The 24,005-nt window shown below is 49.5% G+C and overlaps 1 protein-coding gene across 1 annotated transcript; it reads right to left on the bottom strand.

The window, feature by feature from the left end:
- Positions 1 to 70: 70 nt before the first annotated feature.
- ubl3a (ubiquitin-like 3a) lies at positions 71 to 22,233 on the bottom strand. The gene is made up of 5 exons (XM_057055159.1): positions 21,602 to 22,233; positions 2,794 to 2,902; positions 2,254 to 2,340; positions 1,912 to 1,989; positions 71 to 1,534 (listed from the first exon to the last, which is right to left on the bottom strand). Exons 1-5 carry the CDS (start codon positions 21,626 to 21,628, stop codon positions 1,482 to 1,484), a joined length of 354 nt encoding a protein of 117 aa, XP_056911139.1. The 5' UTR covers positions 21,629 to 22,233; the 3' UTR covers positions 71 to 1,481.
- Positions 22,234 to 24,005: the final 1,772 nt, after the last annotated feature.

Genomic DNA, 24,005 nt, shown 5'->3' with positions numbered 1-24,005 from the left:
TGGTCGTCTCGTGGTTGACCAAGTAAATGTGGAGCTCAAACTGATTAAATTCCACAGAAACAAAAAGGGATCCACTTCAATAACCTTTATTTTGATTACAGATGTATTCCATTTCCAAGTTCAGGGGGTAAAGGGAGCATTAGTGCTATTTACAATTGGTTTGAAAATGTTTATCGCTGTACAGATTTGAACCCTGATCAATATAAACAATATCTTTTAAGATCTATGCTGTTACAAAGCCATTATTTAAAGCAAAAAAGACACAAAGGATTACGTTAAATTACGAACAAATGATAGAAGCACTGAAGAAAGAAAAATAAAATACAGTTTGATGATAATTTGGGACATTTTGCTGCTGTTAAGCGCAAGACACTGACTGACCTGGCTAGAAGCTAACGGTGTACACATCATAGCTAACCACCGATATACTGAAGAGCAACCAGATCTAGAGTCACCCTCGTCTATGTAAGATTCAGATTAATATGTTCTACATGTGACTGTAGCTTGGAATACTACTTCCATTGGAAAAATATAAACAATAAAACCGTTTTTATAGATTTTTATTTATGTGATGAGGGAGCACATGCTTCAGTTGTGCTAAATGAGTGTGTTAATGCTGAGAGAGAGAACGAGCGAGCAAATTAAGACCAAGAGGAACATTTTCATTCCATATCGATTATTTCCTGCCTGGACAGAAATCGTCAAGAGATCCTTTGCAACACTGGGGGGGGGGGGGGGCATGATGTTTGATCACTTAAACACTGGCTGGCTAGCATTAGCGCCGACTGTCAAAACACAGTCACCAATGTGAAGAACAAAGAAATAACAATAACAACAATAACAACCAAAACTGGCCGGCTGTTGTCAGGCTGCGTCTGTGATACACGTGTATGAAAGTGTATGAAAGTGTATGAAAGTGTATGAAAGTGTATGAAAGTACTCCATACATTAGTCATGTTTCACTCTGGGGAACCACATACGCGCGTGTGTGTGTGTGTGTGTGTTGTTAGTGGTTCCATTTCTCAGCAGTTATATGAGAAAACAAGGCTGCACACACACACACACACACCACACACACACACATGCATGTGTGTGTGTGTGTGTGTGTACAGCAGAAGGCTTGGAAGGTGCTCGTCATGAACAAAGCTGAAACAAAACAAGCTCCTCCACTTCCTGGCTGAAATTTCCATAACGGAAAATAAAGGAATCACCTGTTGGGCTCCCCAGCTTCCTGGTCAGCCTCGGCCTGCTGGCGCTGCAGCACTCGTTACAGTGTGTGTGTGTGCGTGTGTGTGCATGTGTGTGCATGTGTGTGTGTTCTACAGGTTGAGCGCTGTCGTGCACGTCTGCGTGGTGGACGAGCTCCTGTCATGAGGTCCAGGATGTTGAGGGCGAACACGGTGGATGGAGGGCTGGGGGGAGGGGCTTGGGGGCGGGGCCGGGGGAGGGGCTTGGGGGCGGGGGAGGGGCTTGGGGGGTATTTACAGGATGACGCAGCAGTTGCTCTCCCCAGTCTTCTCCCGGTTCCTCTGACCTGGAGCAGCAGAGACACCAGAGTTAGATGATAATCTACCCTCAGATGTCAGGTCCCCGCTCACCGCTACACTACGGAATATAAACTGAAAAGGTCAGAACCTGACCCAGACCCTGACCCTGACCCAGACCCAGACCCTGACCCAGACCCTGACCCTGACCCAGACCCTGACCCTGACCCAGACCCAGACCCAGACCCAGACCCTGACCCAGACCCAGACCCTGACCCAGAACCTGACCCAGACCCTGACCCAGACCCAGACCCAGACCCAGACCCTGACCCAGACCCAGACCCTGACCCTGACCCTGACCCAGAACCTGACCCAGACCCTGACCCAGACCCTGACCCAGACCCAGACCCTAGAAGAAGCAGGTTACCTTGGGAATTTGGCTCCGGCAAAGTCTCCCTGGCAACCAAGTGCATCACTGTGGTCCTCCCCAACGGTAGTTTGAGAGCTGGTGGGACAGAAAGAAAAGATTCAGGCTTTAGTTCCTCATCAGGTGGGAACAGGTGAGCAGAACCCCGACCCGGAACAACCCTGAACATGGAGCAACTGGGAATGACCTCATCACAAAGTCAGATTTGTTGTCATTATGGCGTCAGTGGCTCACCCCCCCCCCCCCCCTCCCCCTCACCTAACCCCCTCCCTCCCTCCCTCCCTCCTCCTCCTCCTCACCTCCCCCTCCCCCCCTCCCCCCTCCTCCCCCCCTCCCCCTCACCTCCTAGCGTTACGTTGCCATGCAGGAAGCGGCCCTGGTAGATCAGCCTCAGAATGTTGGGGCTGCTGACCTGCTCCTCCTCCCAGTCTGAGTTGGACAGAAACAAAGTGTTAAAGGAAGAAGATGAGAGAGGAAATCTGAACTATCAGCAGCTGCTGCTGTGCCGTCTATAAGAGCCACCGCCCACTGGTGGCGCTGAAGCGCTGCAGCCAGGGAGCGGGCGGATCCAGGTCCCGAATTCCTCTATGCTTTGGTAATGGTGCTGAAAGGTGGCGTGCACGGCCATGACCTCCCAGTGAAGGGCGGCGTGCACGGCCATGACCTCCCAGTGAAAGGCGGCGTGCACGGCCATGACCTCCCAGTGAAAGGGTGGCGTGCACGGCCATGACCTCCCAGTTACAGAGCAACAAGGATGCACAGCTAGCGCTAGCTGTAGCGCTACAGCTAGCGCTACAGCTAGCGCTACAGCTAGCGCTACAGCTAGCATGCAGCGGCTCAGGTGCTAAACACGGTGGGGGGGAGACGCCGCCAGTAGCTCACCCATTGGCCAGTTGTCATACACGTGCTTGGCGATGTCTGCCGCGGAGTCGTTGGGAGAGAAGATGAACTCTTTTGTCTTCCCGCTGACCAAAATGAGCCGCAGGTTAATCTGAAACGGATAAAAACAGAGTGAAGGTGAAACGACGCATTAATTAACTTAATTAATTAACTAGTCCACAGGTGCACGGTCATGTGGTTTAATAGGAAACAGAGAGGTTGGAGGACCCGTGGGCCCTGTTCCAAAGGGTCCAATCTGATCCGTCCAATTCCTCTCATTTTCTCTCTCATTTTCCTCTCATTTCCTCTCATTTTCCTCTCATTTCCTCTCATTTTCCTCTCATTTTCTCTCATTTTCCTCTCATTTTCCTCTCATTTCCTCTCATTTCCTCTCATTTCCTCTCATTTTCTCTCATTTCCTCTCATTTTCCTCTCATTTCCTCTCATTTTCCTCTCATTTTCCTCTCATTTTCCTCTCATTTTTCTCTGATTTTCCTCTCATTTTTCTCTCATTTTGCTCTCATTTTGCTCTAATTTTTCTCTCATTTCCTCTCATTTTCCTCTCCTTTCCTCTCATTTCCTCTCATTTTCCTCTCATTTTCTCTCATTTTCCTCTCATTTTCCTCTCATTTCCTCTCATTTTCCTCTCATTCCTCTCATTTTCCTCTCATTTCCTCTCATTTTCCTCTCATTTTTCTCTGATTTTCCTCTCATTTTCCTCTCATTTTCCTCTCATTTTCCTCTCATTTTTCTCTGATTTTCCTCTCATTTTCTCTCATTTCCTCTCATTTTCCTCTCATTTTCCTCTCCTCCCTCAGACGTTTCTTGGTTTTCGGTACCTGGCTCCATCACATATTGGCCCGTCTCCACGTTCACACCACCATGATTCACAGGCCAGATGTTAGCTTCACTCTCTTCCTTCGTCTGGAGATGAGAAGCCAACTCCAATTGATTAACCATCGTACAGATGTAATAACATGGCTAACGTGGTGGAAACTGGAGTGCTGCGTTCATGAAAACAGGAATTTAGAATGTTTGAATGATGACATTTCATCCATCTGGTCCTTTATGGTTTTTAAAGACCAAATAGAATGAGCAGAAAGACACGACAGCACAAAGCCGCTTCCCGCCTGCAAGGTCGCGCTCTTTTCTGGTAGAACACCTGGTTGTTACCATGGTGTCGCCATGGTGACATGGATAACCTGATAACACCTACAACGGCGTCTCGCTGCACCATCTCCTCCCTCTCTCCATCTGTTTCTCTCTTCCTCCACCTCATCATCATCTCCATCTCCACCAGTGCAGTGGAGGAAGCAGGAGGCAGCGCTTCTACTACAGAAACACTTTCCAGAACCACCTCTTTTCTCACGCTTTATTTCTCACCCTTAACTTTTATTCGCTGTGTTTCTTCACAAAATAGAAAAGCATTTGGAAACAACAAGAAGCCAATCCAGTAGCAACAGGAGCAGGGGAGGAAGCCCTACGATAGGGAAGACTGGAGGACCATTCAGGACCATTCAGGACCATTCAGGACCATTCAGGACCATTCCACACCCCCCCCCGCCCCATGGATGGGCTGGTAATGACATTCAACTGCCAGCTCAGGTACATTCAATGATCACGTCTTCCCTGCAACACACAGGTATGGAGGGAGGGAGGAGTGATCCAGGAGTGATCCAGGAGTGATCCAGGAGTGATCCAGGAGTGATCCAGGAGTGATCCAGGAGTGATCTGGTGGCCGATCTATTCCTGCTCCTTTCTGGGAAATAAAGCCAGAAAATGAGGTCACATGTTGGTGAACCTGACGACAAAGCTTGGGCCTCGTCTGCAGCACCGACCAGAGGCACCGACCCGAGGCACCAACCAGAGGCACCGCCCAGAGGCACCGACCAGAGGCACCGACCCGAGGCACCGACCCGAGGCACCGACCAGAGGCACCGACCCGAGGCAACCGACCAGAGGCACCGACCCGAGGCACCAACCAGAGGCACCGCCCAGAGGCACCGACCGAGGCACCGACCAGAGGCACCGACCCGAGGCAACCGACCCGAGGCACCGACCAGAGGCACCGACCGAGGCACCGACCAGGCACCGACCCGAGGCACCGACCCGAGGCAACCGACCCGAGGCACCGACCGAGGCACCGACCCGAGGCAACCGACCAGAGGCACCGGCCAGAGACACCGGCCAGAGGCACCGACCCGAGGCACCGACCCGAGGCACCGACCCGAGGCACCGACCAGAGGCACCGACCAGAGGCACTGACCCGAGGCTCAGACACACTGAGATAATGATCCTGCTGCCCAGTGGTGCCGAGGTGTAAACACGGAGTCAACAAACCCTCTGGTCTTAAATACTGTTTGTAGACGCCTGGAAGCAGGAAACTCAACGGCATCTATAATTATTCCTCCCCAAGTGGCCCTCTCCACTCTTTCTGTGTGTGTGTGTGTGTGTGTGTGGTGTGTGTGTGTGTGTGTGTGTGTGTGTGTGTGTAGGGCATTAAAGGGTAGACAATCTTTCCTGGGGGAGCGCATTAGCACGGCTTTATTTAATGTCTTAAACATTAAGGTGAGCCGCTGCTCCGGGCGGGAATTGTGGGAATTGTGGGAATTGTGGGAATTGTGACTATATGAATGAATTTAGACGATTAGCTGGAATGGATCCAGACGGCAGAGCTTAGCTCCGATATGGCCAAAAATCCAACGCTACATGACGGATCACACACATATTTTCCTTCTTCTGCACCATTTTGGGCCAGATTGAATAAAAGTAGCTTTTTTAATGCAAACACAAGGAATCATTTCCATTTGATGGTTTCACCAAGTCAGTAAAAGTGTTTTACAGCCTTTGGTAATTGTGCAGACACATAAAGGCGACTACACTCATTACACACAAGCACACAGGACCACACAAACACACACAGATAAGTGTGACGTAGCCATTGTTCTCTGTAACTGAAGGCAGACCAACAATTAAACAATGATGATGGAGGAGAACACATCACAACAGCTCTCAGATGTCAGAACCCACAGGGAGACAGAACTCCTCCATCACTCTGAAGGACCTGTCCAACACTGTGATGCCCTGGAGACCCTGTGGTAGGACACAGCAGGGCCCAGAGGACGGACGGTGGACGTGGAGTCACACCAGTCAGGACACCAGTCAGGACACCAGTCAGGAGTCAGGACACCAGTCAGGACACCAGTCAGGAGTCAGGACACCAGTCAGGACACCAGTCAGGACACCAGTCCCCAGTCAGGACACCAGTCAGGAGTCAGGACACCAGTCAGGACACCAGTCAGGAGTCAGGACACCAGTCAGGACACCAGTCAGGACACCACTCAGGACACCAGTCAGGACACCAGTCAGGACACCAGTCTCCAGTCAGGACACCAGTCAGGACACCAGTCAGGACACCAGTCAGGACACCAGTCTCCAGTCAGGACACCAGTCAGGACACCAGTCAGGACACCAGTCAGGACACCAGTCAGGAGTCAGGACACCAGTCAGGACACCAGTCAGGACACCAGTCAGGACACCAGTCTCCAGTCAGGACACCAGTCAGGACACCAGTCAGGAGTCAGGACACCAGTCAGGACACCAGTCAGGACACCAGTCCCCAGTCAGGACACCAGTCAGGACACCAGTCAGGAGTCAGGACACCAGTCAGGACACCAGTCAGGACACCAGTCTCCAGTCAGGACACCAGTCAGGACACCAGTCAGGACACCAGTCAGGACACCAGTCCCCAGTCAGGACACCAGTCTCCAGTCAGGACACCAGTCAGGAGTCAGGACACCAGTCAGGACACCAGTCAGGACACCAGTCAGGACACCAGTCTCCAGTCAGGACACCAGTCAGGACACCAGTCAGGACACCAGTCTCCAGTCAGGACAGCAGTCAGGAGTCAGGACACCAGTCAGGACACCAGTCAGGACACCAGTCAGGACACCAGTCTCCAGTCAGGACAGCAGTCAGGAGTCAGGACACCAGTCAGGACACCAGTCAGGACACCAGTCAGGACACCAGTCAGACCTTTGCACTGAGCAAAGAGCAACAGGACCTTGACCCAGCTCAGGTTTATTAGGAGGTTTATGGGTCCTTACAGGTAATCACAGGTGCGTCGTAGCTGTAAAACCACATGTGAGTGATGTGAGACAGGTGAGGGTTCCGCCCCCTCTGCTGGGAGGGGTCAATGATTAAGAACACATTCGCTTACAGCCTTTAAGCTGACAAATGAATGTACAGCTGTAGTTCCACACTGAAAAGCTCCAACCATATTTACCACGTCTTATTTTTACCTCTATTTTTGTCACTAGAGCTGCAGAACCAACAAGATCTCAGCCCTCTAAACGTTGTTAACGTTACAACAGACACTCCGAGTTTGAAAACTATTTAAGTTGACCCACATTCAGAATTTATAGTGCAGGTCAAAGGGAATGAAATTAGACCAAATGTGGGTCTCTCTAAGATGAATGCATGTGAATGTCAGCTTTAATCTGAGAGCCAGTAGTTACTGAGCTAACAACAGCTCTTTTCAATATTTAAATGTTTCTGCATTCAGGCACAGCGGACACGGCCCAATAATCCCCGAGGGGTACCTCAACCCTAACCCTAGCCCTAACCCCTAACCCTCTAACCCTAACCTCAACCCTAGCCCTAACCCTAACCCTAACCCTAACCCCTAACCCTCTAACCCTCTAACCCTAACCTCAACCCTAACCCTAACCCCTAACCCCTAACCCTCTAACCCTAACCTCAACCCTAACCCTAACCCTAACCCCTAACCTAACCCCTAACCCTCTAACCCTCTAACCCTAACCTCAACCCTAACCCTAACCCTAACCCCTAACCCCTAACCCTCTAACCTAACCTCAACCCTAACCCTAACCCTAACCCCTAACCCTCTAACCCTAACCTCAACCCTAACCCCTAACCCTCTAACTCTAACCCCTAACCCTAACCCTAACCCTCTAACCCTACCTCAACCCTAACCCTAACCCTAACCCCTAACCCCTAACCAAGAGACCAGGCCTGCAGCAAGCATTTCATACTGCACTATAAGGAAGAAAATGAATCTGACACATCTGTTGGGGTTAGGGTCGAGGGGCCCGAATTCATAAAGTAAACCGAATTGAATTTGAAGTTTTTAAGGCCGTATCAACGTCGTCAACAAGTCTGTGCATTTAAGCAGCTAAACTACAAAGATTCAAGGATTCCAACACTGAAGGGTGCAGAGAAATTTTTAGAAATTGAATTATCTCAGGTTATTTCCTGATTGGAGTGTCCCAGTTTGTCCCATTTCTAAAGGAAAGAGAGGTCAAACAGGTCAACGGGGACACGGCTGTAAAGAGGGTTAGAGGGTTAGGGTTAGAGGGTTAGGGTTAGAGGGTTAGGGTTAGGGTTAGGGTTAGGGTTAGTGGGTTAGGGTTAGTGGGTTAGGGTTAGGGTTAGGGTTAGGGTTAGTGGGTTAGGGTTAGAGGGTTAGGGTTAGGGTTAGGGTTAGGGTTAGTGGGTTAGGGTTAGTGGGTTAGGGTTAGGGTTAGGGTTAGGGTTAGTGGGTTAGGGTTAGTGGGTTAGGGTTAGGGTTAGGGTTAGTGGGTTAGGGTTAGAGGGTTAGGGTTAAAGGGTTAGGGTTAGAGGGTTAGGGTTAGGGTTAGGGTTAGGGTTAGGGTTAGAGGGTTAGGGTTAGGGTTAGGGTTAGGGTTAGGGTTAGGGTTCGCGGGTTCGGTTTCGCGGGTTCGGGTTCGGGTTCGGGTTAGGGGTTCGGGTTCGGGTTAGGGGTTCGGGTTAGGGGTTCGGGTTAGGGGTTCGGGTTCGGGGGTTCGGGTTCGCGGGTTCGGGTTCGCGGGTTCGGGTTCGCGGTTCGGGTTCGCGGGTTCGGGTTCGGGTTCGCGGGTTCGGGTTCGCGGTTCGGGTTCGCGGGTTCGGGTTCGGGTTCGCGGGTTCGGGTTCGCGTTCGGGGGTTCGGGTTCGCGGGTTCGGGTTCGCGGTTCGGGTTCGCGGGTTCGGTTCGCGGGTTCGGGTTCGCGGTTCGGGTTCGCGGGTTCGGGTTCGGGTTCGGGGTTAGGGTTAGAGGGTTAGGGTTAGAGGGTTAGGGTTAGGGTAAACTGCATTTATCTCTGCCATCATTTGTCCATCAACAGGCTGGTCATAGGTCTCACTGGGGTATTTTCCTGCTAAACTCAGCCATTAATTCTTTGATTTTCTCTTTAATACAAGAGCCTTTGAGGCCCAACAATCAAGATGTTCTTCTGACGCACTTCCTGATTCATCACACTTAGATGCTTAAAGTCTTTTCTCAGATATCCTGTAGAATTTTAAAAAAACAAGAGCCTCTAGCCAAAAGTGCAATGGAAAAAGGGAAGTGAAGGCAGTGTGAGGATGATTCTTTGGCCTCGATCGTCCTCATTATTTCACTGCAGGAGATAGTGTCTCATTAGTTGTTTCTCCCTCCACATATATCCTAACGACGTCCGAGCCCTTGTCTTTTTCTGTCAGCTGCCATTGAGAAGCATCCATCAGCGAACATGTCGACGTGCTCATGGCAGCCAGACTCCGATCTGCTTCTCTTTTCGCTGGCTTTGCTTCCTGTCACAAGCGTGCTCGTGTGTTGGCTGTGTTGCAGCTGGCACCGTACCTGACGGCGCTCGGCTCTGTGGCCTCTCTTCATCGTTCCCTTCTCCATGTTCACACACAGATCACCCTTTAATCCATCAGCTGCTTCTGCTCCCTGCAGGAATGGGGAGAGGGTCCTTTCATGCTGTCATTTCCTCTCGCTGTCTATGCTATAAAAGCTCACCATTGTAACATTGCTAACTTGTGCAGGCACACACACACACACACACACGTGCACACACACACACGTGCACACACACGCCTGGTGGGCTTCTTTGATCTCAAACTCTTCCTCCATGTGATCAGAGCTGTCACACAAACCTGTCGCTGGCCTCTTGTTGCCCTGATACCCTTGCGTCCTCAAAAAGGCCCAGACCCAAATGAACTTACCTGAGTGGTTTTTGACGGTTAAAGAAAATGTTATTGTGCCATATCTGTTGAGGAGCTGTAGCTATCCTCCTGGACGCAGGTGAGCCATTTCCTGCCTCCAACTATTAGGCTAAGCAAAGAAAATGATCGGGTTGATGCATTGTTGGCCATCCCACCCATCTGCCCTCTGAGCTGAAAAGTCACAAATCTGGTTTCATTTTAATAAGGCGTCACAGTACTGTAAGGTACACTCAGGGTGTGGGCCTAAGCTACATTCAAGCTAAATTCAAGACTCACCAAGCAGCCTTGAAAGGTTGTGTTAGGTTGATATTTTAGTGTCCTGGATGATGGAGTTCAGGTCAGGGTTCACTGTGAGGAACTGAACATCACACCATAGTAATAACATGCTAACACATGGCGTAATTGTCACAAATAGGTGTGAAGCTACAGAAGGAGAGAGGACACTGTGATATTTTAGAGACGTGCCTGAGAGACGGAGGGAGAGAATGAGAGGGAAGAGGGAGATCTGAGGAAGGGTGAAGAATAAAGGTCAGTCAGAGGCAACAAAGAGAGCAATAAAATAATAAAATAACATCTACTTGCTGGCTATAAAGTGGCTTTTGGCTGTTCAAGAATCATTTTGTTAGCATCTAAACAATCTGTCACATTTCTGACAAAAGAAGGAAGACGTTCCCTACAAGAGAACCGAAAAGGTTCCCGGATTCAAATCCCACTGATGGAAAAGTAAGAATTCTTTGTCCCAGCCTGGCAGAGACGAACAGTCAGTGTTTGATATTTTATAGGTTTAACACGTCATTGTGAGGCTGGCACCTCAATGTCAGATCCATCCTTCCACAACTTTTCATTGTCTGGAAGAAGATACTGTTGTCAGTGGAAAAGAAGCTTAGAAAGAGTGGGAAAAGGGATGCTTCTCTGGATATGAGGCATGTTTCAGGCAGAAAAAGGGATGCTGAGGTTGGAAGTAAGATTTCTCCCAGTTGAACAAGGTGTTAGAAGATGCAAGGGGACAGGCCCTTCTGGCACTGGGGATTTAGGGTTAGGGTCAGGGGTTAGGGTTAGGGTTAGTGGGAAGAGGGTTAGGGTAAGGTTAGGGTTAGGGTAGGGTTAGGGTAGGGTTAACCCTTGTGAGCATGTTAGGGTTAGGGTGGGCTTCGGGTTAAGGTTAGGGTAGGGTTAACCCTTGTGAGCATGTTTGCATTAATCAACAAAAATCCCATCTTTCCAGTCCGTGCACACTCACGTTTTAGTGCCATCAAGTGTGCCCAGACATCAACTCAAGCTGAGGCAAACATGGCTCCTGCTGCCGTGAACGGACCACACAGACAGTTCACGTGAAGACCTCCTGCCCTTTACCACCTTCACCCAACCATTTGCTCTGCAGCCGCCCACTCGGCTCATTCCTCCTCATCCTCATCCTCCCCCTCCTCCATCAGAGGGTGTGTCCTCCCCATGTTTCTCTGACTCCCTTCACCCCAATGTAAAAGCACCCCATGCTGCTCTTACCTTATCTCCGTCTCAGGGAAGTCCCATACCCAGTGGTGACCCCTAACCTTTCCCCCCTCCCAGGGAAGTGGCATACCCAGTGGTGACCCCTAACCTTTCCCCCCTCCCAGGGAAGTGGCATACCCAGTGGTGACCCCTAACCTTTCCCCCCTCCCAGGGAAGTGGCATACCCAGTGGTGACCCCTAACCTTTCCCCCCTCCCAGGAAGTGGCATACCCAGTGGTGACCCCTAACCTTTCCCCCCTCCCAGGGAAGTGGCATACCCAGTGGTGACCCCTAACCTTTCCCCCCTCCCAGGGAAGTGGCATACCCAGTGGTGACCCCTAACCTTTCCCCCCTCCCAGGGAAGTGGCATACCCAGTGGTGACCCCTAACCTTTCCCCCCTCCCAGGGAAGTGGCATACCCAGTGGTGACCCCTAACCTTTCCCCCTCCCAGGGAAGTGACATACCCAGTGGTGACCCCTAACCTTTCCCCCCTCCCAGGGAAGTCCTATACCCAGTGGTGACCCCTAACCTTTCCCCCCTCCCAGGGAAGTGGCATACCCAGTGGTTTAGAAACTGATCATCAGAAAAACCTCCAAACCTCCTGAAGTCCTTCATTTATGTGTGTCTAAACATAGCACAGGTTATTTTATCTCACCTAAGCGGCTATTAAAATTATTCAGAGGCTCGGCAGACATGAAATGATGTCGAGTGTGAGAACAATCAGAGCAGAGACTAGAAAATGGCTTCATCTCCTCTCAGGTGAAGCGTGCATGGTGTTCCCTGGGTGTTGGGATTTACCAGATGGCCTCAAACACAACACACGGACAGAGACAGAGACACATGTTCGTCCTATTCCGGCCCTGCTGCTTATGTATATCCTTCATCCATATTTCAAGTGGAAGAATTGCATATGAACATTGATGTAACCTTATTCAATAAAATACAATCAGGGACTGCATAGACACAACCATTATAGCAAAATTGGTATTATTGTTTTGATATTTTTATTAAAGTCACCGCCGGTGGAAGGGTAATGTTTGTGCTTGTACATGTTGAAAAGGGAAGCCTGGGGTGGGTGGTGGTGCAGGCAAACTTACATAAGTAAGAACAGGAAGGAGCAGAGCAGCAATGAGGAGGAGAACGGGGCAGCAGGGACTCGATCTACTGTACATCTGTGAGACGTACTGTACCAAACCAAGACTGGAAAAACAGATACGCATGAGATGAAATCAGACAAGCGGTGGCGTGCAAGTTGCGCCACCATAATTAAGATGTTTACAACCGAGTTTAGCAGTGCAATAAAGCAGAGGTTGAGCAGATCTTGAATCCTGAATCCTGGATCCATAACAGGGTTCCTGCAGAGGCAGCCGAGAGGGTTCTAAGAGCGAGAAAGACTTTGATTTTGTCTCATCGGGTCACCGGTCCTTAATGGTTCGAGAAATCAAAGCACATTGAAGTCCAAAGTGAGCAGCCCCCTTGAGCTTCGCTGCCTGGGGTTGAACAGCTAAACAAGCAGTTTTAGCGGAAACAAGCGCGGAAAAGGAAACGGTAACGATGACGATTGTGCTGAAAATCAACTCGGATCTGATGTCAGTTGTGAGAAGTCTGAGTTTCCCCACAAATCTTTATAAGAGCTTTGGTTGTGGTCCGAGGGATCATTAAGGCTAAACCCTGCTAGAATTCTTAGATGCTCATGCTAAAAACATTGCGCAGCCGCAAACATGAAATTAAAATGTGAGCATCCTCTCTTTACTTTGTCTGGTTTTCTGTAACTCACTCGCTCACGATGCAAATATATGCAAATGTATTTCCACACATATTGTGACGGCATTTATATCGATAAACACGTCCAGCAGCCCATTAGCGTCCACTCTGCCCATTAGCGTCCACTCTGCCCATTAGCACTCAGGTATAATCTAAATCCCGTTGAGTCACTGCAGTCCGGCTAGCATCGGAACACTTTGCGCCCTGTGAATGATAATTACACTGGATTCTGTCTCCATGAGTTCACTTCAAGGATACCAGAAGGATTTGGAGTGGTGTAAGTTCAGACGGCGTGTCAATATTGAAAAACATGCAGGATTACACGAGCAGTTCACATCAGGGAAAAGACCTGAAAGCCTCAGCACTGACGCTGGCTCACATTATAGCGTGGAGATTAAAGCTTCCATCGGCAAGTTGTGGACACAATTTTACACTAACTGTCAAAAAACAGCACATGGAGACATGATGGTGTAGATGTGGCGATGTTAGCAGAACCAGCTCTTTTCCCCATAATTCCATGCTGGCTTGTATGCTATAAAATCTTGGTTCATATTGATGGAGCAAAAACTGTTTTTGGTCACAAAGTCTGGCAAAAAAATTACCGTAATTTCCGGACTATAAGATGCTACTTTTTTCCTACACTTTAAACACTGCGGCTTATTCTACGGCGCGGCTTATTTACGGTTTTTTTTCATGGCGCACTATCACAACTATTGTGAATCAGTCATTTTTACTGACCCTCATCAACGTGGAAAATACTAGAAGAAAAGCTTATGATGCAACTTTTAAGTTAAAAGCTTCACTCTGGCGGCTGAAGAAGGAAATCGAGCTGCCGCGCGTAATCTTGGCATTACGGTAATCAATGGGGAGAAGGTGGAGACGCCGCCTGAAGAACGGATCCAAAGCAAAAAGACGACAAAAGCTTTTAGAGGTAAACATCGCAGGTGGCCCGAGCTTGAGAAGGTTCTGGCAGACTGGGTCACGAGCTTGAGAAGGTTCTGGCAGACTGGGTCAACGAGCCTGAGAAGGTTCTGGAAGACTGGGTCAACGAGCTTGAGAAGGTTCTGGCAGACTGGGTCAACGAGCCTGAGAAGGTTCTGGAAGACTGGGTCAACGAGCTTGAGAAGGTTCTGGCAGACTGGGTCAACGAGCCTGAGAAGGTTCTGGCAGACTGGGTCAACGAGCCTGAGAAGGTTCTGGAAGACTGGGTCAACGAGCTTGAGAAGGTTCTGGCAGACTGGGTCAACGAGCTTGAGAAGGTTCTGGCAGACTGGGTCAGCACACAGAGGCCATCGGGGAGTTTAGATGTTCATTGTTGGAGTATAAAAGCATAACAAGCTAATTATGTAGCTGATCAAACGTATATTTCACAGTAGCTTCGTTACAGACACATTAGGAAAAAGCATTTACAGGTAGAAGATATTTATGTTGCTAAGAGGATTAAATTAAAAGTTCAGAAATCCTGACGTGATGAAAACTGGAGTTAAGGTCTCTGTATAAACACACAAGTGAAAGAGTGTCTGTTGTTTCTGACCTGTCTGTCGCTCGTCAGTGACTCGTCTCTTATGGTAATAAAACACCTACAGTTTATAATCGGCTGCGGCTTGTTTAAGTACAAAATTGATTTTCTTTCTGAAATTAGATTATGCGGCTTTTAATCAGGTGCGCTCTATAGTCCAGAAATTACGGTACATTTATTTAATCTTTCTACTCTCAATCCGCAGCATGGTTTGGGTTCGGGAGTGGAGGTACGAGGCCTGGAGCCAGCTGTTCCTCCTGGAAGGACCAGATGTTGAAGCATGACCTTCAGATGACTGCATGGACCTGAACAGTCTCACCAACGACCTTCTGAGCAGCAGCGTCTGTTTGCCCTCCTGCCCTGGCCAGGGCGGGTCGCCTAAATATCAGAGCAGATTGAAGTCGTGGCTCAGGAGGTTGGACAGATGATTCTGGTCCGACCGCCATCTCGGTTGGCGAGGCAGAGCCGTAATAGACGTCCCCGCTGAAAGGCTCCTTTTATTGAGTCAAACACCAACCCCATTCTGCGCCTCCTCCCCCCAATTTCCTACACATGCATGAGCACACACATACAATCTCTTTCAACATTTCGACTCACAGGGAATCACAGGGAGCTTTTTGTTCACTTTAGGGATTTGATTTTACATTATATAAATAAACTTTACATTTATGTGACGCTACATACAATGATCGTAGTGTAAAGATCCGAATGTAAACACTAGAGGTGTAAAAAGTAAAGACGCACACTCGTAAACTCAGTTTACAGCAACGATTCTCATTAGTTACTGCTCACTTTTATGTGCATAAATAAAAGAAACTATCACGCAAAAAATATATGGAAGTAAAATCAGACTTGCAAAGTCTTATAATGTTCACAGAAATTGAGTCATATAAGAAGCAAATAAACCAAAGCAATTAGCTTGAAGGCAGCTAGGACAGGGCTTCAGGGCGGAACTATTTTGGTCGCACATGTGACCAGCCATCAATCAATGGTGACTTAGCTTTTGCTTTGATCCCTCTGGTGTGTGTAACAGTTAGCTGGTCTGTCTGCTGGTCTGTGGAGCCTTTCTTACATCCTTTCATTTTTCGGCACTACTTTGTCTCTGATCCTGGCATTTTTCCCCACGGGGATGAATAAAGTACATCTTAATCTTAATTTGCTAAAGTTGCTCCCCGAATGATGCGTCTGTGTCCTTGTAGCTTTGGTCCTTGTGTGTGTGCATAATAGGGCGGATTTATTGTTGAAACCATGTCGCCAACACCATGTAAAGTGGTGATTTGCATGGGTCAGACTTGACCATTTCTAGTTGACCTATGATGTCACGGACGGGATCAATAGTCCATAAAGTGCTAGCAAGAGGCAACTCCGAGATACTTTTGTACTGAGGTTACTCAGCTTTACTTTATAAGTACTCTGGAGACGTACATAAACAGGATACAGCCCTTTCACAACTGCATTTTCTCTTCCTCCTTTCACTCCATTGCTAGCTTGCTGTCAATGTAATTTCTTAAAACGTTTTACAGGGTTGCTACCCTCAACAAGGATGAAGGTTTTGTTGCCTCAAGGTTGTGTCCTGGTGTGTTCTTTAGACCAAAGTAACAGAGAACGTGGGTGGGTTGAATTATTCTCTAATGCAGAACATCACATTAGACAGGAAAAACAGGTTCCACTCTAGCTGGTTCCTTTATGCAAAAATATGCATGAACAAAGGGATGCACGCGCTTTGTGAGTGTCTACGGCACAAGGTCCATTTTGGACATGATATTACACCCAGGCCCACTCGTGTGTGTCATGCTCTGACTGGGCACAGAAGGCACGGACTGTCCTGAGCTGTCCCACATGTTTCCTAACAGCCTGGTGTTCAGCATTGCTAATTTGTTGCACATCATCTGTTCGTCACCACTGCATCTGCCAACCTGCGACATACAACTATGGCTTATTCCTCTGCAGGGGGCGTGGGGGGGGCCCTAAAAAACACCCAAGCACCACAACACGTTCCTCAACTGGAGCAAAACCACACCTGCCATCAGAGGGGGAGTATTTTTTCCTCACATATTTCCTCCTCACATATTTCCTCCTCACATACGCCACTCCCCCGCTGGTTACTCAGAACGATGCTATCTTTGAGCTGAGCTTATCAGTAACACACACGCACAACAAAAGGGAGCCCAGCCAGTGATGAAGAGTAGCAGCGAGCCTTCGTCCTGATTTGATCTCAGACACTAATAAAGTTAGCTCGTTGAAATGTGTCCCTCCCTTGCTTATCGCAATGATCATTGCAGCCGGTTTAAAGTTAGCGAGCTGTGGCTAAAGGCCACAAACCAGACATGAACGTTGGGCTGTGCGTGATTAAGTGTCAGTATTATGGCAGACAATGGAAAATAACGGCCGAACAGCTGGTACACATGTGTAAAACATTGATAGGCACGTAGCGCTACATCTGTGAAACATGCTCATCGCATACATCTCTTTTGATGCACATGTCCAGACTCGTGCTACAATACAGAAGACTAATAGTTGCATAAGCAATCGATGGTGGAACGCTCCTCCATCGGCCGTCCTGTTGGTGTTGGAGACCAAGCATCAATACAGCTGAATCCATCACGGCAGAGCAGCAGACACGTGCTCACGTTAGCACAAACACAAATGCAAAGCAACCCACACGGACCGCAGACGCCAACATATCGAGCATTCCCGTCATTTTAACACATTTTAGTTGCTATTTGAAAATGCGAGTCCTTCTGAGATGGTAGAAGGAGCCCCTGCACCTGCACAGGCTGTCAGAGGCTGTCCGAGCGCTCCGAGTCCCACATGTGACAACGTCAGGCTGGATACATCTGGATCCACTGATGTCCTCCCTGATGTGAGGGAGACACGTGTCGCTAGCACCACAGACGGCCGCTGGTGTCCCGGGACGAGGCAGACCTTCGCTCTGTCCGGAGGTGTCAATCAAAAAGCCTGGTAGCGCAACCCTAACCCTACTAACCCTAACCCTACTAACCCTAACCCTACTAACCCTAACCCTAACCCTACTAACCCTAACCCTACTAACCCTAACCCTACTAACCCTAACCCTACTAACCCTAACCCTAACCCTACTAACCCTAACCCTACTAACCCTAACCCTAACCCTACTAACCCTACCCTACTAACCCTAACCATACTAACCCTAACCCTACTAACCCTACCCTGTTAACCTAACCCTACCCTGTTAACCTAAGCCTAACCCTACCCTGTTAACCTAAGCCTAACCCTACCCTGTTAACCTAACCCTACCCTGTTAACCTAAGCCTAACCCTACCCTGTTAACCTAACCCTACCCTGTTAACCTAACCCTACCCTGTTAACCTAACCCTAACCCTCTCAGTTCTGGGCTGCATTTATTCACAGAAGGTTTATCTGAATGGAGGTTCTCTGTTCTTCAGCTGCTTCTGTATTAGCCTCCCTTTCAACTGTTCACACCACACACACACACACAACACACACACCACACACACACACACACACACACACACCACACCACACACACACACACACCACACACACACACACACACACACCACACACACACACACACACCAGCAGTGCCCATCCACCCAATCCCAGTCAACCAACACTGACACCCAGGCCATAGATCCAAGCATCCCACCGTTGTCATGGGAACCGTTTCCACTCTGTCAGCACTTCTGAGACCTGAGTGCAGCAATCTCCTTCTCTATCCGTCACGATTCCTATCCCTCATTCCATGACAAAAGAAATCCCATCCTCCATCTTCACTCTGCTCCATCCACCCACATTATCTGGAACTGGCGAGCGCCCCGCCCCCCCACTCCCCGCCCACTCCCCGCCCACTCCCCGCCCACTCCCACTCCCACGCCACCTTTTTAGACGTCCACACATGTGCTGACTAAAGGATGCATTTGTTGCAACCACATGGAGACGGCCAATATTTCCTGCACTCTCCTCGGGCACCGCGAAGCTCGCGGACCTATAAAGACGCCCGGATGTCCCAGAGACACAGCAACAGCAGAGACGCCCGATTGTCCCAGAGACACACAGCAACAGCAGAGACGCCCGATTGTCCCAGAGACACACAGCAACAGCAGAGAAGCCCGATTGTCCCAGAGACACACAGCAACAGCAGAGACGCCCGATTGTCCCAGAGACACAGCAACAGCAGAGACGCCCGATTGTCCCAGAGACACACAGCAACAGCAGAGACGCCCGATTGTCCAGAGACACAGCAACAGCAGAGACGCCCGATTGTCCCAGAGACACAGCAACAGCAGAGACGCCCGATTGTCCCAGAGACACACAGCAACAGCAGAGACGCCCGATTGTCCCAGAGACACAGCAACAGCAGAGACGCCCGATTGTCCCAGAGACAACAGCAACAGCAGAGACGCCCGATTGTCCCAGAGACACACAGCAACAGAGCAGAGACGCCCGATTGTCCAGAGACACACAGCAACAGCAGAGACGCCCGATTGTCCCAGAGACACAGCAACAGCAGAGACGCCCGATTGTCCCAGAGACACAGCAACAGCAGAGACGCCCGATTGTCCCAGAGACACACAGCAACAGCAAAGACGCCCGATTGTCCCAGAGACACAGCAACAGCAGAGACGCCCGATTGTCCCAGAGACACACAGCAACACAGCAGAGACGCCCGATTGTCCCAGAGACACACAGCAACAGCAGAGACACCCGATTGTCCCAGAGACACAGCAACAGCAGAGACGCCCGATTGTCCCAGAGACACAGCAACAGCAGAGACGCCCGATTGTCCCAGAGACACACAGCAACAGCAGAGACGCCCGATTGTCCCAGAGACACAGCAACAGCAGAGACGCCCGATTGTCCCAGAGACACACAGCAACAGCAGAGACGCCCGATTGTCCCAGAGACACACAGCAACAGCAGAGACGCCCGATTGTCCCAGAGACACAGCAACAGCAGAGACGCCCGATTGTCCCAGAGACACAGCAACAGCAGAGACGCCCGATTGTCCCAGAGACACACAGCAACAGCAGAGACGCCCGATTGTCCCAGAGACACAGCAACAGCAGAGACGCCCGATTGTCCCAGAGACACACAGCAACAGCAGAGACGCCCGATTGTCCCAGAGACACACAGCAACAGCAGAGACGCCCGATTGTCCCAGAGACACACAGCAACAGCAGAGACGCCCGATTGTCCCAGAGACACACAGCAACAGCAGAGACACCCGATTGTCCCAGAGACACAGCAACAGCAGAGACGCCCGATTGTCCCAGAGACACACAGCAACAGCAGCAACGTCTTGCTAACGTGCAGACTTTGACCTTTGACCTTTGCCCCCGGACTGCAGGCGTGTTCGTAGCGTGGAGCCACGGAACCCAAATAAAAAATAGGCACTTTAAAAACCCCAGGAGGCGCTTGGGATGATGAGATTATTTAACAATTATGAAGGACTTTCATGACGACACTGGTGATAAGTTACGTGCTCCTAATCTGATTGTTCCTGGGAGAATTTACGGAGCATAAATTAGACTGAGCTGTAAACTGGCTGGCAGGGAATTCTTTAGTCTTTCGAGACGCTCCGACGTGGCGGCGGAAAGCTGAAAGCTCATTTTTGTTCACTACTTATTCCAAGTGACGCCTGGCGTGGTGACATAACTCAGAACCTTCTAAGAACCTTCTTTAGGACTGGTAGAGATTTGCCATTGCATTGTGGCAGTAAATGATCATGTGAATAATCTGTGGAGATTCCTTTCGATGCGCTATAATTAGAAGCAAAGGCTCACCTGTCTCCTCCTCAGAGCCTTAGCCCGACATCCTGCCAGCATAATGGAGCTGCTATTCCTGGGATAAGCTGACCGTAGCCATCAGGAGTACAGGCACAGCTGGAAGGAGCGCTCTCGAGACACAGGTGACCGTACTTTCTATTTGTAGAGCTGGAAGTATTTTCAGAAGCAGCGTGTGACAGCAGCAGAAATGACAAAGGTGGGTATTAATAAAGTTACCCCATTATGACTTCAAGCCGGATAAAGGTGTGTGACACCATGAGGCTGGAGCGGGAACAGAATTATCCATCACCACGGAGACGGAGACGGGGACGGGGACGGAGACGGGGACGGGGACGGGGACGGGGACGGAGGGTCACCTCTGCCTGACAGTGGCGGCTTCCAAAATGTCAACTTGCCAGTAATTCAAGTAGCTCCAAATATAATTAGAAGAGCAATTCATTGCCTGAAGATGCTTCAGGGGCCAGTAGTGGACCAGTAGTGGACCATTAGTGGACCAGTAGTGGACCATTAGTGGACCAGTAGTGGACCAGTAGTGGACCATTAGTGGACCATTAGTGGACCAGTAGTGGACCAGTAGTGGACCATTAGTGGACCAGTAGTGGACCAGTAGTGGACCAGTAGTGGACCATTAGTGGACCATTAGTGGACCAGTAGTGGACCAGTAGTGGACCAGTAGTGGACCATTAGTGGACCATTAGTGGACCAGTAGTGGACCAGTAGTGGACCATTAGTGGACCAGTAGTGGACCAGTAGTGGACCAGTAGTGGACCTGTCTCGCAGCAACATCTTCGATATTTCGATCTCCAGCTAGTTAGGATGCAAAATGTTGCTGGATGGCAAACCCTAACCCTTCTAGACACTGGGAAGGCTGTCTTCTTCCAACCACCAGGATACAATAATAAGCTATTGTTGGACAGTTTGGTGGGCTTTATAATTGTTCCTTTTTATTCACGTCGACCACTGAAATCCAGGATTCCATGTTGGAAAGTGCCAGCTGTGTAGGCATGTTTTTATGAGTTGTCATGGGAGGCAAAACTTGCAAATCTGATCAATTTGCCTCCAAATGTGCAACAGAGGAGGCGGAAAAGCTGTGGGGAACTCTTGAGTCGGGTACCACCGACTGCCTGTCTGAAGCTGACCGTTGAAAATAATCGATGACGGCGGAATTGAACCAGCAGCCCCGCGATCAATGTGCGCGGAACCAGGAAAGAAAGCCTTGAAATGGTGACGTTATTCTCTCACCATGTCCGCTGGGGTGCTGCTCGTCATCCTGGAGGTTCTCCCGGTCCTCGGAGGCGTCACACGGAGGGAGGACACCACTGTTTCCGCTCTTCGCCTCCCTTGTGGCTAGAGAACCCCGCCGGGAGCTGGTCGGTGCTGGCTGAAGGGTCCCGGGTCTCCGCAGGCGCTGAGGGAGTCGAGACTTGTTCCGGCGCTTCTTCCTCTTTACTGCACAATCATCCCGGAGATTATTCCCCGGAACTCACAGACAAATTCCAAAGTAACGTCAGCGTCTGTGCTAAAGGGACAACCTGTCGACCCGAGAGGCCTCCGCGACCCTCAGACCGTCAACAGGATCCAGGTAGAGAGAAGGTGGAGACGGCGTGACCGAGCCGAGCACTGCTGGCACATCCGGACACGCAGCTCCCCCGTCTCGGTGGGAAAAGAGCGAATAATACCCGCAGTTGCTCGTCTTATGTGAGCCGAAAACGTCGTTTGTTTGGTTTAAAACCGCATCAGACGGTCAAATACGTCGTTCTTTTTCTGCCAAACGTGACTTTGTGGCGGTTCTGGTCAATGTTACGGACTGCGGCGCCGAACCTTGACGCTCAGCTGTCATCCGTCTCCCACAAACTAGCGTCAAGCTAATGGCGGAAACACGTGACTGGCTTCCGGGTTTGGCTTTTCAAACTTAAAGCACTGGAGCGTACATTATGCTCGTGTTCGATTTGGTCCAATTTATAAAATAAAACATACATACATACATACATACATACATACATACATACATACATACATACATACATTTTAATATCAACAATTTATTCAGCAAATCATACAGCCAATATTATCCACCATAATTATAACAACATTAAAAATAAAATTCTGACAGTACGCAACGCTCAAAAATGAAGTGTAAAAATCTTTCTTTTTAAGCCACGGAATCAATATCCCTCCCTTTTTTTAAATAACCAAATCATATATACACACACGCACACACATACACACACGCACACACACACACACACACAACGAAACTACAATATCAAGTTATAAAACGAGCGGGCAGTTTTCACGCTTGATTTTATTTTGATGGGGCGCTGGACTTTGAGCATTTCCGCCGTCTGCAGCGCGCTGCAGGCTCTTTAAGAATATGGCGGCGGGGCCCAGCTCGGTGGGTGGATCACTGAACAGTGCTGGACTGTCAGTGTTGGAGCAGGAGCGGGAGGTCGGACAGTCTGGAGGAGGATCGACCACGCAAACACGCCACCCTGGCGGGTTTCCTCTCTGCTCAATCAGGAGAATAAAAGTTGTTCTTGGGTGACAGTGCTTTAAGGTATAAGGTTGTTAAAGGACATTTTAGAAAAGAAAAAAAAATGTCTGGGAAAATATTCCCAAGTCTATATATTATATTTACAGCCATGCAATAGTTGGTCTACATGTAATAATCAATGAGAGGATGTGACAAGGTAAGGTTCCTCATCCATCGGTAATGAGACATAATCAATAAATAAACTCATCAGCATTGGAGATTACAATGAAAAGTGAAATTGATGTAAGGGGAAGATATATCATAAAGCCAGTAATGTTGTGTAGATATAGTCAGTTATATTAGTAGCGACTGTGTTATATACAGTATGTTACAGTGTTATTACAAGCAGTTGTAGGGAGCCCTGACAGCTTCATGATATGAATTTAATATGGTTCCCATGTTATTTATAGCATACATCTAATGCGCACGTAATATAATATCCTGTCCTTGGTGAAGTGCCGTGTGTCCTCTGGAGGTGCAGATGCACGTCTGGCCTCCCTCTGCTGGGCCGACTCAAATCCACGGTGGCACCAGGAGCGCCCCCCCCCCCCCCCCCCCACTACCATAGAGGGAGGCTGCAGAAGGCTTTAGACACTGTGTGAGCGGTGAATTTGGTCTTTTTTTTGGAAATCGAGCTCCGTTTATTGACTGAGTCCAGTATTGACCCCAACAGCTTAAGTGAGCCTTGAAAACGGACAGTGTTCAACATGTTCTTACTGGGGAGGGCTCCTTCCACCTGCCAGCATGTTCTTACTGGGGAGGGCTCCTTCCACCTGCCAGCATGTTCTTACTGGGGAGGGCTCCTTCCACCTGCCAGCATGTTCTTACTGGGGAGGGCTCCTTCCATCTGCCAGCACAGTGAAGGTTCCCATGATGGGAAGGCTGATGGAAGCTCTGGGGCTGCTTCTGTTCAGTTTGGGGGGGCAACTGTGTAGGCAGCTAATGCTCGTGATTAAATGTTCATGTTCATTTCAGATGAAAATAAAGCAGGAAGTGCTGCTGCTGTGTTGGGGGGGGGGGGGGGGGGGGTTCCCATGTCCAACAGCTCTAGTCAGTGTGACCTGTCACCTTTACAGCCCCACAGTTCCTCCCTTTAAGGTCTGTTGGTCACGT

This window comes from Takifugu flavidus, chromosome 14 (genome assembly GCF_003711565.1).
Source record: "Takifugu flavidus isolate HTHZ2018 chromosome 14, ASM371156v2, whole genome shotgun sequence".
Classification (NCBI taxonomy): domain Eukaryota; kingdom Metazoa; phylum Chordata; class Actinopteri; order Tetraodontiformes; family Tetraodontidae; genus Takifugu; species Takifugu flavidus.
The sequence above is the reverse complement of the archived record's forward strand: the minus strand, read 5'-3'. Positions and strand labels throughout refer to the sequence as shown.

Coding starts and splice junctions, on each gene's coding strand:
- ubl3a (XM_057055159.1), bottom strand. CDS start 21,628: ATGACGAGCAGCACCCCAGCGGACATG. Junction 2,903..21,601: donor GCAGCACCCCAGCGGACATG/GTGAGAGAATAA, acceptor TATCCGTTTCAG/ATTAACCTGCGGCTCATTTT. Junction 1,535..1,911: donor GCCGGAGCCAAATTCCCAAG/GTAACCTGCTTC, acceptor CTGCTGCTCCAG/GTCAGAGGAACCGGGAGAAG.